At 55.9% G+C, this 11831-nt stretch overlaps 3 protein-coding genes across 3 annotated transcripts; 1 reads left to right on the plus strand and 2 right to left on the minus strand.

Moving 5' to 3' along the window:
• The first annotated feature begins 756 nt into the window (after nucleotides 1-756).
• Nucleotides 757-1482, plus strand: LOC136051730 (noggin-like). The gene has a single exon (XM_065741304.1). It carries the CDS (start codon nucleotides 757-759, stop codon nucleotides 1480-1482), a length of 726 nt encoding a protein of 241 aa, XP_065597376.1.
• A 1677-nt stretch (nucleotides 1483-3159) lies between these two features.
• Nucleotides 3160-7216, minus strand: GCAT (glycine C-acetyltransferase). Its single transcript, XM_065742997.1, has 9 exons — nucleotides 7013-7216; nucleotides 6799-6929; nucleotides 6513-6614; nucleotides 6058-6204; nucleotides 5317-5471; nucleotides 4309-4391; nucleotides 3845-4016; nucleotides 3603-3724; nucleotides 3160-3480 (listed from the first exon to the last, which is right to left on the minus strand). Exons 1-9 carry the CDS (start codon nucleotides 7206-7208, stop codon nucleotides 3329-3331), a joined length of 1260 nt encoding a protein of 419 aa, XP_065599069.1. The 5' UTR covers nucleotides 7209-7216; the 3' UTR covers nucleotides 3160-3328.
• A 1161-nt stretch (nucleotides 7217-8377) lies between these two features.
• Nucleotides 8378-9279, minus strand: LOC136052693 (histone H5). Its single transcript, XM_065742998.1, has one exon. The coding sequence runs from the start codon at nucleotides 9147-9149 to the stop codon at nucleotides 8577-8579; it is 573 nt and encodes a 190-aa protein (XP_065599070.1). The 5' UTR covers nucleotides 9150-9279; the 3' UTR covers nucleotides 8378-8576.
• Between the last annotated feature and the right edge of the window lie 2552 nt (nucleotides 9280-11831).

Consider the following 11831-nt stretch of genomic DNA (forward strand, 5'->3'; position numbering starts at 1 on the left):
GGGAATGAGCAAATTGTTGCTATTTTTAGTTGTTATTAATTGCTAGCAGCATGGCAAAAAGTGCTGTAGCACAGAGCAGGTCAAATCTCAGACCTAGGGATGGAGGGTGAAGAAGGTTTTGTTCTTTGTCTAGCACAGGTCTGACCTCCCACCAGCATTTCCCTCCCTGGAGAGGAAGGACAGGCTGTCCATCGAGGGCACCTCCAGACGTCCAGCTTTGTTATCACCACCTGGGACAGCGTGTGCTCTGGCTGATGAGACAAGAAACAGCCACGCAGCCCACAAAAAACAACTGTAGCCCACACAGCCCTCCCACCCCTTCCCAGCTGCCCTGCTGGGATAGGACATGTCCCTGTGCTTGGAATGAGTGTGGTTTGGTGGTCCTTTCTCAGCAAGACCCAAAAGCCGCCAGCTTCCCTTCGCTGTGGAGGTCCTGAGTGCCTCTTCAAGCACAGCCATGGTGAAGGATGGGGAGGAGGAGAAGGAGGCGTTGGATTCTTCCTCTACATGGCAGGCTGTTTTCTCACAGGTGGAGGTATGTGGGGGGAAAAAAGAGGCAGAAGTGGGGTCTTGTTGCCCCATCTCACACCTCAGCCTGGTGGGAGGCCATGCGTGTCAGCAGGGATTATAGCATCCCCACGTAGGCGGGCGGGCGGGCGGGCAGACGACAACCAAGGAAAAGGGGAAGGCCATGCTGGGTAGCAGTGATAACCCGGAGGACGTGGCTGTCTGCCACATCCCACAGCACCGCTCGCCATGCAGGGGCCCCGCTGCCGCCTCCTGCTATTCCTCTGCCTGCTGCCACTGCGTGCCGCTGGCCTGCCGCCATCAATGGAAGACCACCGGGACCCACTGCCACCGCCGTCGGGCACCTCTGATCCTACTGCCCACTTGCTGCGCAGCCGTCCCTCGGCCCCGGTGCGGCTCTACAGCCTCTCAATCTCCCCCGAGGACTACCGCTACGCTCCCAAACCCCGCCACCTGCGGCCTGGCCGGCTGCGCCGGTTGCTGGGCCCAGCCTTCGACCCCTTCTGGATGTCACCCGAGGAGCCGCTAGGCCGCAACCACAGCGCCAAGGAGGATCTGGAGAGCATGAGCCGGGAGCTGGCAGAGGGCAGCGGGCGGTACCGCCGCAAGCTGTGGAAGGAGGCTGAGGGGATGGAGCTGCCCCCGGAGCTGCCCACCGACATGGCACGGCCCCTGCGGCGGTGGCTGGTGGAGCGGGCATCGTGTCGCCTCACCTCCACCTGGGTGGACCTTGGGCCCGTCTTCTGGCCCCGCTGGGTGCGGCACACCACCTGCGGGACCGGTCGTCCCACCTGCTCGTGGCCCCCTGGCATGGCCTGCCGCCCAGCCCAGCTCGCCCACCTCAAGCTGCTGGCTTGGCACTGCTGGGCCGCCCAGACCCCTGGCTCCCCGCACTGCGCCTGGCGGCAGATCCCCTACCCCGTGGTAGTGGCCTGCAAGTGCTCCTGCCACTGATGGGGTGGGAAATAAAAGGCTGGAAGCCAAGCGGGTCTCTTATGGGTGTTTGTGGGGAAGCGAATCCCAGCTGGGTTTGGTCCAAGATGGGGCGATGCAGATCTGAGAATCACAGAATCGTTCAGGTTGAAAAGACCACTAAGACCATCGAGTCCAGCCATCGGCCCATGCCTGTGACCACTCTGAGGGCGGTGGGAGCAGAGCTGAGGTGCAGCAAAGCCGTGGAAAAGGTGGGTTGAACCTCAAGGTGGCCATTGTGGTGGGCTGGAAGAGGGGCAGGCTTGGGACTGGGCTGTGGTGGCACATTGCGGGTGGGTGGAGACGTGAGCTGGGCTGGAAGCGCCCAAGTGCATCTGAGAACGGGAGGGGGTGGTCAGGTGTCTTAAGGCACAACAGGAGCGATGGGGGTCCCACACCTACCCCGTATTGATAGCGCACAGGGTGGCAGCCCAAGACAGGGTTGGATCTGTGTGGGATGGGTCATCCTAGGAAACACAGCCTGGAAAGGCAGCACTTGCCTCTGCATCCCACTGAGAAAAAAAGTCCTCCGCTTTCTGCTCTAAGAGCCACAAACTAGTCCCACGCCTTGAAGAAATACAAGCTGGAGGGTTTGCCTGTGAACAAAGCACTACCGCGCCCCCTGGGGTCGGTGGCAGCGGTGCTATTCATTTCCAGCCTGACCCATGTGCCTTCCTTACGCTGCGCTTCCTGGAGCCGTGCAGCCCGCAGCCTGCCGCAGAGCCTGGCCTTGAGGCAGTGAGAGGCCAGGCAAACATTGCCTTGAGCTCCCAGTGCTGTCACGTTTAAAAACAGGAGCTCATCTCCCACTTCTGCATGGGCACAGTGCCTAGCTCGCTGCAGCTTGTTCTGCAGCTAGACCCTGGTCTCCATTCCAGCCTCTTTCAGCCGTGCAACCATTGCTCTGGTTTGGGTCAGACACGGTTACATCCAGCATCATGCTCAGGTCAGCATGGGGACAAAAGGACACACATCTTGATTCAAATAAAACCATCCTGAGACACTCAGGAGGCACATGTGCCTACACTGAGTGCTAAATCACCAGCACTCCATCACAGCTCGGAAGAACAAATCCAGAGCTGTCAGTCAGCTGCATGAAAACTGCGCAGGATGGAAAGGAATTACAGGTTTCTGTCACCTGCTCTGCTTCTGGCCTCAGATGTAAACCCTTGAGGGTCAGAGGCAGCTCTCAGGGTGGGAGCCCTGAGCTCTGAGCACCTGACTGAGCTGTAGGTGTCCCTGTTTGTTGTAGGGAGTTGAACCAAATGGTCTTTAAGGATCCCTTCCAATTCAAAGGGTTCTATGGTGAGGGCAATGGGCAGATCATTAGAGCTGGCCCTCAGCACCATGCAACAAAGCTTCTGCCCTCTCCCAAGTTGGCTGCTGGTGGCATCAGTAGCAAAGGGCTGATGCATAACCTGAGAAATACACCTGCCCTGGTGGGGAATTACCATGGAGTCACATTTGGGGATCTGCAGGACAGCCACTGAGGAACCAGATGACCTCAGGCAGACCAGCAGCATCACATTTCCACCTGCATAAGGGGAGAGGAGCACTTCAGTGCCCTGAGGAGCCTACAGAGAAGACATCTAACGGCACAAGAGGACAGAAAGTGGCAGCAACTCATGGATGAGAATGCAAGAGCCATACAACTACCCATTGCACTGCAGGAAGATCTTTAATGCTACAGGTGATGCTGCCAGCACAGTGCAACAGTCAGAGCTTCCCACAGGCTGTGATGCCTCAGGGTCCTGTGTTGATCTCCCAGGCACAGGCACTTGTCTTGGTGGTGGGCAGAAGGGCATTAGGGGATGAGTCTGGCAGCCCCTCAAGGCAGTGCTCCATGTTTCCGTCCCACCTCGATGAAGGCTTCCACACAGCGGTCGATGTCCTCATCACTATGCACGGCTGAGATTTGGACCCGGATGCGGGCTTTGCCCTTGGGGACCACAGGGTAGCTGAAGCCAATGACATAAATGCCTGGAGAGAAAAAGTGTGGAGAGCTGGAGCTAGCCAGGAGGAAAGGCTGAGGCAATAATAGGTGACAGAAAGGCTTCTGGCTCCCTGCTTCCATTGCCATGCAGGGCACCTGCCCCACTCACCTCTGCTCAGCATGTCCTCAGCCATCACTGCAGCCAGTCGAGCATCCCCCAGCATGACGGGGCAGATGGGGTGGTCCTTCCCTGAGATAGTGAAGCCAGCTGCAGTCATCTTGCTCCTGAACCTGGTGAGGAGAACAAAGGGATGGGTAAAACCCAGGCCACACAAGGTGTGATTCTAAATCTCCCCTCCGACACGCGCATGGGCACGTGAGGAGGAGGTGAGTGGAAGCATGGCCCCTCACCGCTGGGTCTTGGCAGCCATGGATCGTGCAATGGCGTTACTCTCCATGAGCAGGTCCAGAGCCTTGGAGGCACAGCCCACCACGGCGGGGGGCAGGCTGTTGGAGAAGAGGTAGGGGCGGGAGCGCTGGCGGAGCAGATCGATGAGGGGCTTGGGGCCCGTCGTGTACCCGCCTGCAGGGAGAGGAAAGGGAAATGGGCAAGGCACACCCAAGGTGACCTGTTCAGAGTGGGCAACTTGTTCCCGACAGAAGAGATTTTATCACAGATCAGGCCAAAAAATAAAAATCACCACTGATGTCTTCTACCAAGACCGTCTGCCTTGACCTCAAGGGCAACTCCATCATGAAGTCAAGAACTCAGCAGGACCTCCCTTGGCCCTGTGGCCTCACGCCACAAGTAGGAAAAGAAGAGGATGCACTGGAGTTTTTTTTATGAAAGGCCTCAGACAAGGAAATGCCTTCACCTGCAGCTCCTCCAAGAGCTTTTCCCAGGGTAGAGTTGATGATGGTAACCTTGTCCATCACTCCCAGAAGTTCATCAGTACCTCTGCAGAAAAGGGAACGTCACATCATCAGTCATGCCAGCATGTATCTGTGATGCTGCTCTCTTCCTCAAAGGGAAGACAGGTATCTGGTATCCCCCCTTCTGCTAAAGGAGAAATACCTCACTGTGCTCTTTCAGCCCAAGTGCTGCCTTTCCTTTCTCCTGCAGAGAGTCTAAGGTTGGATTTTTCATCATCTTTTCCAGATGGAAGAGGGCTCAAAGTTCCCACAAATGATTTAGGATGAGAGGTAATGGCCTCAAGTTGCACTAGTGGAGGTCCAGGTTGAAATTTAGGAAAAAAATTATCCTCTGAAAGAGCGGTGCTGCAGTGGCACAGGCTGCCCAGGGAGGTGGTGGGGTCACTGTCCCTGGAAGTGTTCCAGAACTGTGTGCCACTGGGCATGGTGGGGCTGGGTTGGTGGTTGATGATCCTAGTGATCTTTCCAACCTTAATGATTCTATGAATACTCTCAATAGAGCACTAGCTCTACCGTGATTCTTGACTGCAGGACTTGCATGTGCCTCACAAGTGCCACATCTTGAATATACCAGGAGTAACAGTTACAAAGTTGGTGTAGCCAACATTCTTTGAGCTTGGCTGCCCACGTTGCCAATGCATTGTGCTACACTCACACACAGCTCCACAATGCCCACATCAAGGTCTACACTGGTGGAACCAACAGGGTCTGTATAATACGCCCTCCTGCTTTGCATCCTCTACCCCAAAATGACAAATCAGGGTATGGCATTCTGCTTCCCTACTGGTTCTCTTGACAACAGCATCAAGGACATGAGGTCATAACTCATGAAGCACTTGATAGCCCTTCTCTATTCCTCTAGATATTGCACACTCACAGCTGTGCAAGGTGACACCAGAAAAGCCCCAAGTGAGTCTCTGACAGTGGTGAAGGGTGAAGCAGCTCCTTACCGGCCATTGGGACCGAGGAAGCCTGTGGCATGGCACTCGTCGATGAAGACTAAGGCATCATACTTCTGGGCCAGCTGGCAGATTTCTTGCAGGGGTGCAATGTCACCATCCATGGAGAAGGCACCATCGGTGGCCACCAGCCGTAGGCGGTGTTTCTGTGGGAGAGAACCACGTGCTACAAGGACATCATCTTGGGTCCGGTGGTTGAGATACAGCCCTTGCCCCACCTGCTGTACAGTATGGGTATAACAAACTAAGACAGAGATACAAGCAAGATGTTAGTTGTAGAGGCCAGCTCTTTCCCAGACTGCCGACCACCAAAAAAAGGACACCTCCACAAATCTATGACTCTCTTGCTCTTTACAACGACCTGAAAGGAGGTTGTAGAGAAGTGGGGGTCAGCCTCTTCTCCCAGGTAACAGTGATAGGATGAGAGATAACAGCTTCAAGTTGCACCAGTGGAGGTTCAGGTTGGATATGAGGAAAAATTTCTTCTCAGAAAGGATGATGCTGCAGTGGCACAGGCTGCCCAGGGAGGTGGTGGAGTCACCATCCCTGGAAGCACTCCAGAACCGTGTGGATGTGGCACTGAGGACACGGTCAATGGTAGGGATGGGCTGGTGGTTAGACTGGGTGATTTTAGAGGTCTTTTCCAACCTTGCTGATGGGAAAGGGCTGAGTGCATCCTTCAGAGCTGGTTACCACCCAGCTGCACCATGGGGTGGAGCACAGTGCTGGTACCTGTGCGTCCTGCAGCTTGGCCTCCAAGTCACGCATGTCCATATGCTTGTAGCGGTATTTGTTGGCCTTACAGAGACGGATCCCATCGATGATGGAGGCGTGGTTCAGCTCATCTGACAGCACTGCATCCTCTGGGGTCAGCAGAGCCTGCTCAGGCCAAACAGATCAGATCAGCTTTGAGGGTGAAGAGACACTGGCACAGTTGCCCAGAAAAGCTGTGGGTGCCCAATCCAATTAGGCATTCAAGGCCAGGTTGGATGGAGTTCTGGGCAGACTGAGCTGGTGGGTAGCAGCCCTGCACCGCTGGTGCAGAGGACAAAGCTGCCTTTGACTGCAGCTGCTGCTGCAAAATATTCCACTTCCCTCCCTATGTCCCCCTGTGGTTTACTGAGGGCAGTTTCATCAGCAAAAACACTCCCCTCCTTCTCGTGCAGCACAACCAAAGTGCTTCAAACCTCGAAGATGCCAGCATTGGCATCGAAGCAGCTGGCATAGAGAATGGCATCCTCCCGCTGGTGGAAGCGTGCGATCTTCTCCTCCAGGTCCTTGTGTATGCTCTAAAGAGAGGACAGAAACGAGCGTCACTGCTTGAGCTCAGCAAGTTTCTGCTTGCCTGCTGCTGACAGCAGAAAATAGCCACCTATTATCCAGGAAAGGTGTGTGTGGGAGAAGCTAACTGTGCTCAGAAACACGTCTGTAAAAGCACGGCAAACGGCTTTAAAGCCAAGAGGTGTCCAATACCTGCGTGCCACAGATGAAACGAACAGAGCTAAGTCCAGCACCGAACTCCTCCAGGGCCTGCACGGCGGCGCGGATCACCTGCGGGTGGCTAGAGAGTCCCAAGTAGTTGTTGGCGCAGAAGTTGAGGATCCCTGCGGGCAAACACAGACACCGACGGACAAGCGTCGAACAAAGGCGTACACCCAAGGGCCTCCCCCCACCGCCCCGCACGCACCAGCTCCTCCGCCCGCCAGCCGGAGGTGCGGGCCCTGGCGGGAGGCGATGACCCTCTCGCTCTTCCAGGTGCCGGCACCGCGGATCCCCTCTAGCTCTCCCTCCAGCCACCGCCGGAGCTGCGCTGCCGCAGCCCCCGACGCGGCCCGGGAACCCCCAACACCGCGCACCGCGCGTACCGCCACCCCGCACCACATCGCCGCACCGCCACGCCGCGCCAGGGGGCGGTGCCCCGCTGGCCAATGAGGGGGCGCGCAGCGGCCACGCCCATCTTCGCAGCGCCTCCCTTAAAGGGGCAATGCTTCTGCGGTGGGCCCTAGGAGCCGGCGGTGCTGCGGTAAGAGTCGACTTGGCGGCGCTAGGACCCAGCAAGGGCGGCGCTGAGCTGAAGCATGCGGGGGATACCTGTCTCCTTTGGGAGGTGTTGCTTCTTGGCCTTGGCGTTTGGGTCCTAGAGGCGAGGAAAGGTTGGATACCTGCGGCTGAAAGGGGCGGGGGACCTCCTTTGGGAGGTGTTGAGGTCTTTGAAAAGGAAAGAGGCTCTGCCCAAAGGGGTTTTAGCACTCCAAAGCAGGTTGAGCTGGGATTCATCAAGTCCAAATTCAGTTGAAGACTGTCAGTATGCTTTAGGAAACAAAGGGATTTAGGAACAAGCAGCCCAGGGGGCTATGTGATAGAGCCTAAGGGATTTTGGAACCAAGGGACATAATGGGCTCAAGAAGAAAAAGAGCATTCCCAACCGAGGGAACTGAGGTCCTCATCCCAGGTGACATGCCTATCTCTGGGAGCCTCTGGTCTAAAGAGCTTAGGAACAAGAGCCCAAAGGGATTACATCCCTCCAGGCCAAGGATTTCAGTACTCTGAACTACAGGGTACTGTACTGGGATTCCCTGTGCCTCAGGGGTTTAGGCAGCAACTACATGCGTCATTTAGGATCATCAGACCAATGGAATGGAAGGAAGAGCCTGGAAGGTGAAGACCCTGGGCCTAGGGAATTTAGGCATAGCATACCTAAGGGTGATGTCCAAGAATGGGGGGCAGAGCAGTAGGGCCATCCCATCCCATGGGCTCTCAGCCAGACCTGTGGGTTGGGATGCTGTGGGGCCTGTGTGGCCCTGGAACTGTGCCAAGCTCTTGGTGGCAGCAATGTTCATCCCCACCCCAATGGTCCGCCCCACCGCCCGGCCGCACTGTTATCTCCAACCCTCACGCAATGGGCTGGCAGGCTGTGCCTCGGTCCCGGACAAGGAGGAGTCCTCCCTCCTCCTCCTGGCTCACACAGCCCTCCTGCCTCCCCCCAAAGTCTTCCACCCACCCACTGCGACCCTCCAGACCTGCGGCAAGATGAAATAAACACTCAGAGAAGTAGCTTTTATAAATGGGAACACTTCCATATGGAAGAAGTTCCTATTTTTTTCTTTTTTTTTTTTTTCTTTCATTCATTGCCTCGTTTTAGCTGTTAGGAATAGATCCTTATAAAATTTGCAAGAGACAGAGACAAAAATAAAGGCAAAAGCTATTTACAGAAACCAACGGGGAGAGCGTGGGCAAAGCCCCCAGGCTGCTCACTTCTTCTTGGGCGATTTCCGGGCGCCGGGCTTGGCTCTGGGTTTTGACCGCTTCACCTTCATGGTCTTGGAGGTCTTCCGTGACTTGGTCTTAAAAGTCTTTGGCTTCTTGGCCTTCTTGGGGCTGGTCGGTGACTTCTTCCTGGCCTTCCTGGTGGCAGCTTTGGGCTTTTTGGCCGGTGACCTGGCCTTCCTGGTCCTCGCTGCCTTCTTGGGCGATGTGGACCTCTTGGCAGCCCTCTTCTTCTTCTTTGGGGACCTCTTGGCCTTGTCGCCCTTGGCCAGACGGAAGGATCCGGATGCCCCGACCCCTTTGGTCTGTTTGAGGACGCCGGCAGCCAGGAGCCGCCGGATGGAGAGCTTGATCTGCAGGTCAGCGTTCTGGCCCACCTTGTAGTGGCTCTTCACGTACTTTTGGATGGACTGCCGTGAGGAGCCGCCTCTGCTCTTTTCCGCACGGATGGCTGCTGTGATCATCTCCGAGTAGGTGGGGTGCGATGCTGAGCGCCGCGATGCCTTCGCCCGCTTGGGCTTGGCTGGGGCTGGGGATAGGACCAGGCTCTCCGTCATGGCCAGCGCTTCACCCCGTGGTGGGGCACTGGGCTTAGGGAGCTAAAAAAGGAGCCACCAGCTACGGCAGATGTGGGGCTGCTCCTGCTGCCACCGCCGCTGCGTCTGCGGCCGCGAGTGCCACCACCACACATTTAAGGGTGTGGCACGGACCATGGGGAGGACTGCCTGTCCCCGTGTCACCTCCGCCCCGCCCCGCGGTGACATGCTCCTGGCAGGCGGGGAGGGACGAGGTTGGGACAAGAAAGGATGTGATGGGGAAAGAGGTGGACACTGAGGTTGGGCGCTAAGGGACAGGAAGGGATGTGGTGGGGATAGGTTGAGACAGCATGGGAATGCAATGGACACTGAGGTTTAGACAGCAGGGAACAAGGAGGGACATGGTGGGGACAGGGATGGACATTGGGTTAGACAGCAGGGGACAGGGAGAGACAACAGGTGATGGGGATGAGAAGGAGTGTTTTGGACTAACACTGGATAGGACAAGGATAGGTGCTGGGATGGATATCAGGAGACAACGAGGTGATGTGCAAGGCAAGGACGAGCTCATGCTAGAGACAGGGAAGTAGCAGGGGGACATGGCAAGGACACTCAGAAGAGTGTTAGGGGACACTGGGTGGAGACAAGGAGGGACATGGGGAGGAACACTGGGGATAAGGAGAGGGGACATTGGAGACACACCGGGGCTTTCTCCCTTCCCTCTGCCCTGAGCAGCTATGGTATCAGCCTGGGGCTTGTGGTGGTTCCCAGCTACCAGGGTGGTGATCTATGAGGGGCTGGTGGTGCACTGTTTTCCTGCAAAAAGGCTCAAAAATAGATTTGGCAGCTGTACCTCATGGTCCAAATACTCTGTCCCTTTTGCTCCCCACCGAAGGCTTTGGGACATGCCTCCCAGCTGTGTAAGCCCACAGCTGCCAGCAGGAGATTAAATGTGGCTGTGACCATTGTCTTCCTGGAGCATTTACATCACATTTTGCTCCTTCTGCCTTTAAAAAAAAACATTTGTGTGCCCCCATGGACGTGCAGCACTGGGAGTAAAACACGGCAGCTTCAAACATCTCAGCACATCCAACGCATGCTGAGCACCCTTCTGCAACACTGGCGTCACCGAATGCTTTTGTGCTGCTAGCCAGGGACACGGGGAAAGGGAAAGGGGATGCTGTAGGGAACCATGGCCTCTGTGTGACACCTTAACTGGGTGAAGCATCCTGAATTTGCTGCGCGGGAATTGCAGCGCCGTTGCTGGCTGCAAGCACGTAGGCACCCGGGCGCAGGCAGATAAGATTCCATCTGGTTTTACTTGCGTCCAAGCTTTTAACTGCCAAAGAGGGAAAACAGAAGGGGAGGGGCGGGTGCAAAGAGCATCTCCGAGCTCTGCTCCTTCCCCACCAGCTCACTGCAGCCTCCGAAAAATAGCAGCAATGTTTATCAGGGCAGAGCAGTGACCAGGCTTCACCTTGCTAAAGGCAGCTGAAAATTGGGCGTCTTATCGGAGCCCTTCACCTGGGCATCTCCTGCAGCTGGTGGGATGCTGCTGATCCCCTGTACGTGGGGGACCCCTTCATCCACACTTGGTGTCTAATTTTCAGTGAGTTAAAATACGGTCTCCCATGGGCGAAACCTCACCAGCATCCCTGCGTCACCCTCGGTGGTGCAGAGCATCCCTGCCAACTTGCACTGGTGTGTCACTTATGCGCAAGAGGGGCTCTGGGGCTGGAGGTGTGATGGAGAGGCTGCAGACACCGACACTGCACGTTTCTGGCATTAAATCGACTTTAAAGATTGGGAAACATCTCCCTGCAACAAACCTCGCAGGAAGGAGCCTGGCAGAGCAATCTCCCACTAATCCCAATGACTTCATCCTCCTCCTCTCTCCCCACGCACCATCCCACAAAACCCTTCGAGATTCCTGCACGTCCACCTCAGGGCTTCATCTTAAATGGTCAAAGCACACGCCGTGGACGTGCTGCAGTCCATCACAGAAAGCCAGCAAATCCATCCATTAACCCGCTTTTACTTCCCAAAGAGGCTCAAAACAGGCAGACATTTTGGCTGCCTTCTCTCCCGCCTGTGGCCCTGGGGCCACGCGATATCGCTACGGGGCAGCCGTGGGGCTGCTATCACCCCACTGCAAGTGGCACAGGGGAAGGGGCTGATTGACAGCAGCCACACATCAGTGCAAACCCTTTATCAAGGGGCAGCAGTCCCTGGTCAGGAAGGAAAAAAAAAAACCAACAAAAAAACCACCACCATCAAACCCAAACAAATATAGAGAGTGCTTGGGGAAGGGGCTGGCTGGCCACTCCCAGAGGTTGCAAGCCCATAACTTTAATAAAAGTCACTGTTGACACAAAAGTATGTTTTATTTCCCCCTTAAAAAACATGCATGGAACACCATGCCCTAAACCTCACTTCTTCCCTAACATAGTCCCTACACCTTCCCACCTTCAAGGCTGCCACCCCCTGGAAGGGGGAAGCTTTGCCATTCCATCTGAGGGAATGTCCAAGACTCATCCCATCTTCAACGTGTCAGTTCAGGTATGATGCAAGCCTGCAATTGGATTTACAGGATTTTGTGCTGGCTTCGCCTGGAGAAAGCAGCCAGGAGCTGTGTCTGAGTGTTTCCCCTTATAGGCACCCCTTAGAAAGAGCAAAGTGTGTTTTTTACCCCAAAACAGAACT

Source organism: Cyrtonyx montezumae, unplaced genomic scaffold (assembly GCF_038088225.1).
Source record: "Cyrtonyx montezumae isolate F1298 unplaced genomic scaffold, pur_monq_1.0 scaffold_3, whole genome shotgun sequence".
NCBI lineage: Eukaryota > Metazoa > Chordata > Aves > Galliformes > Odontophoridae > Cyrtonyx > Cyrtonyx montezumae.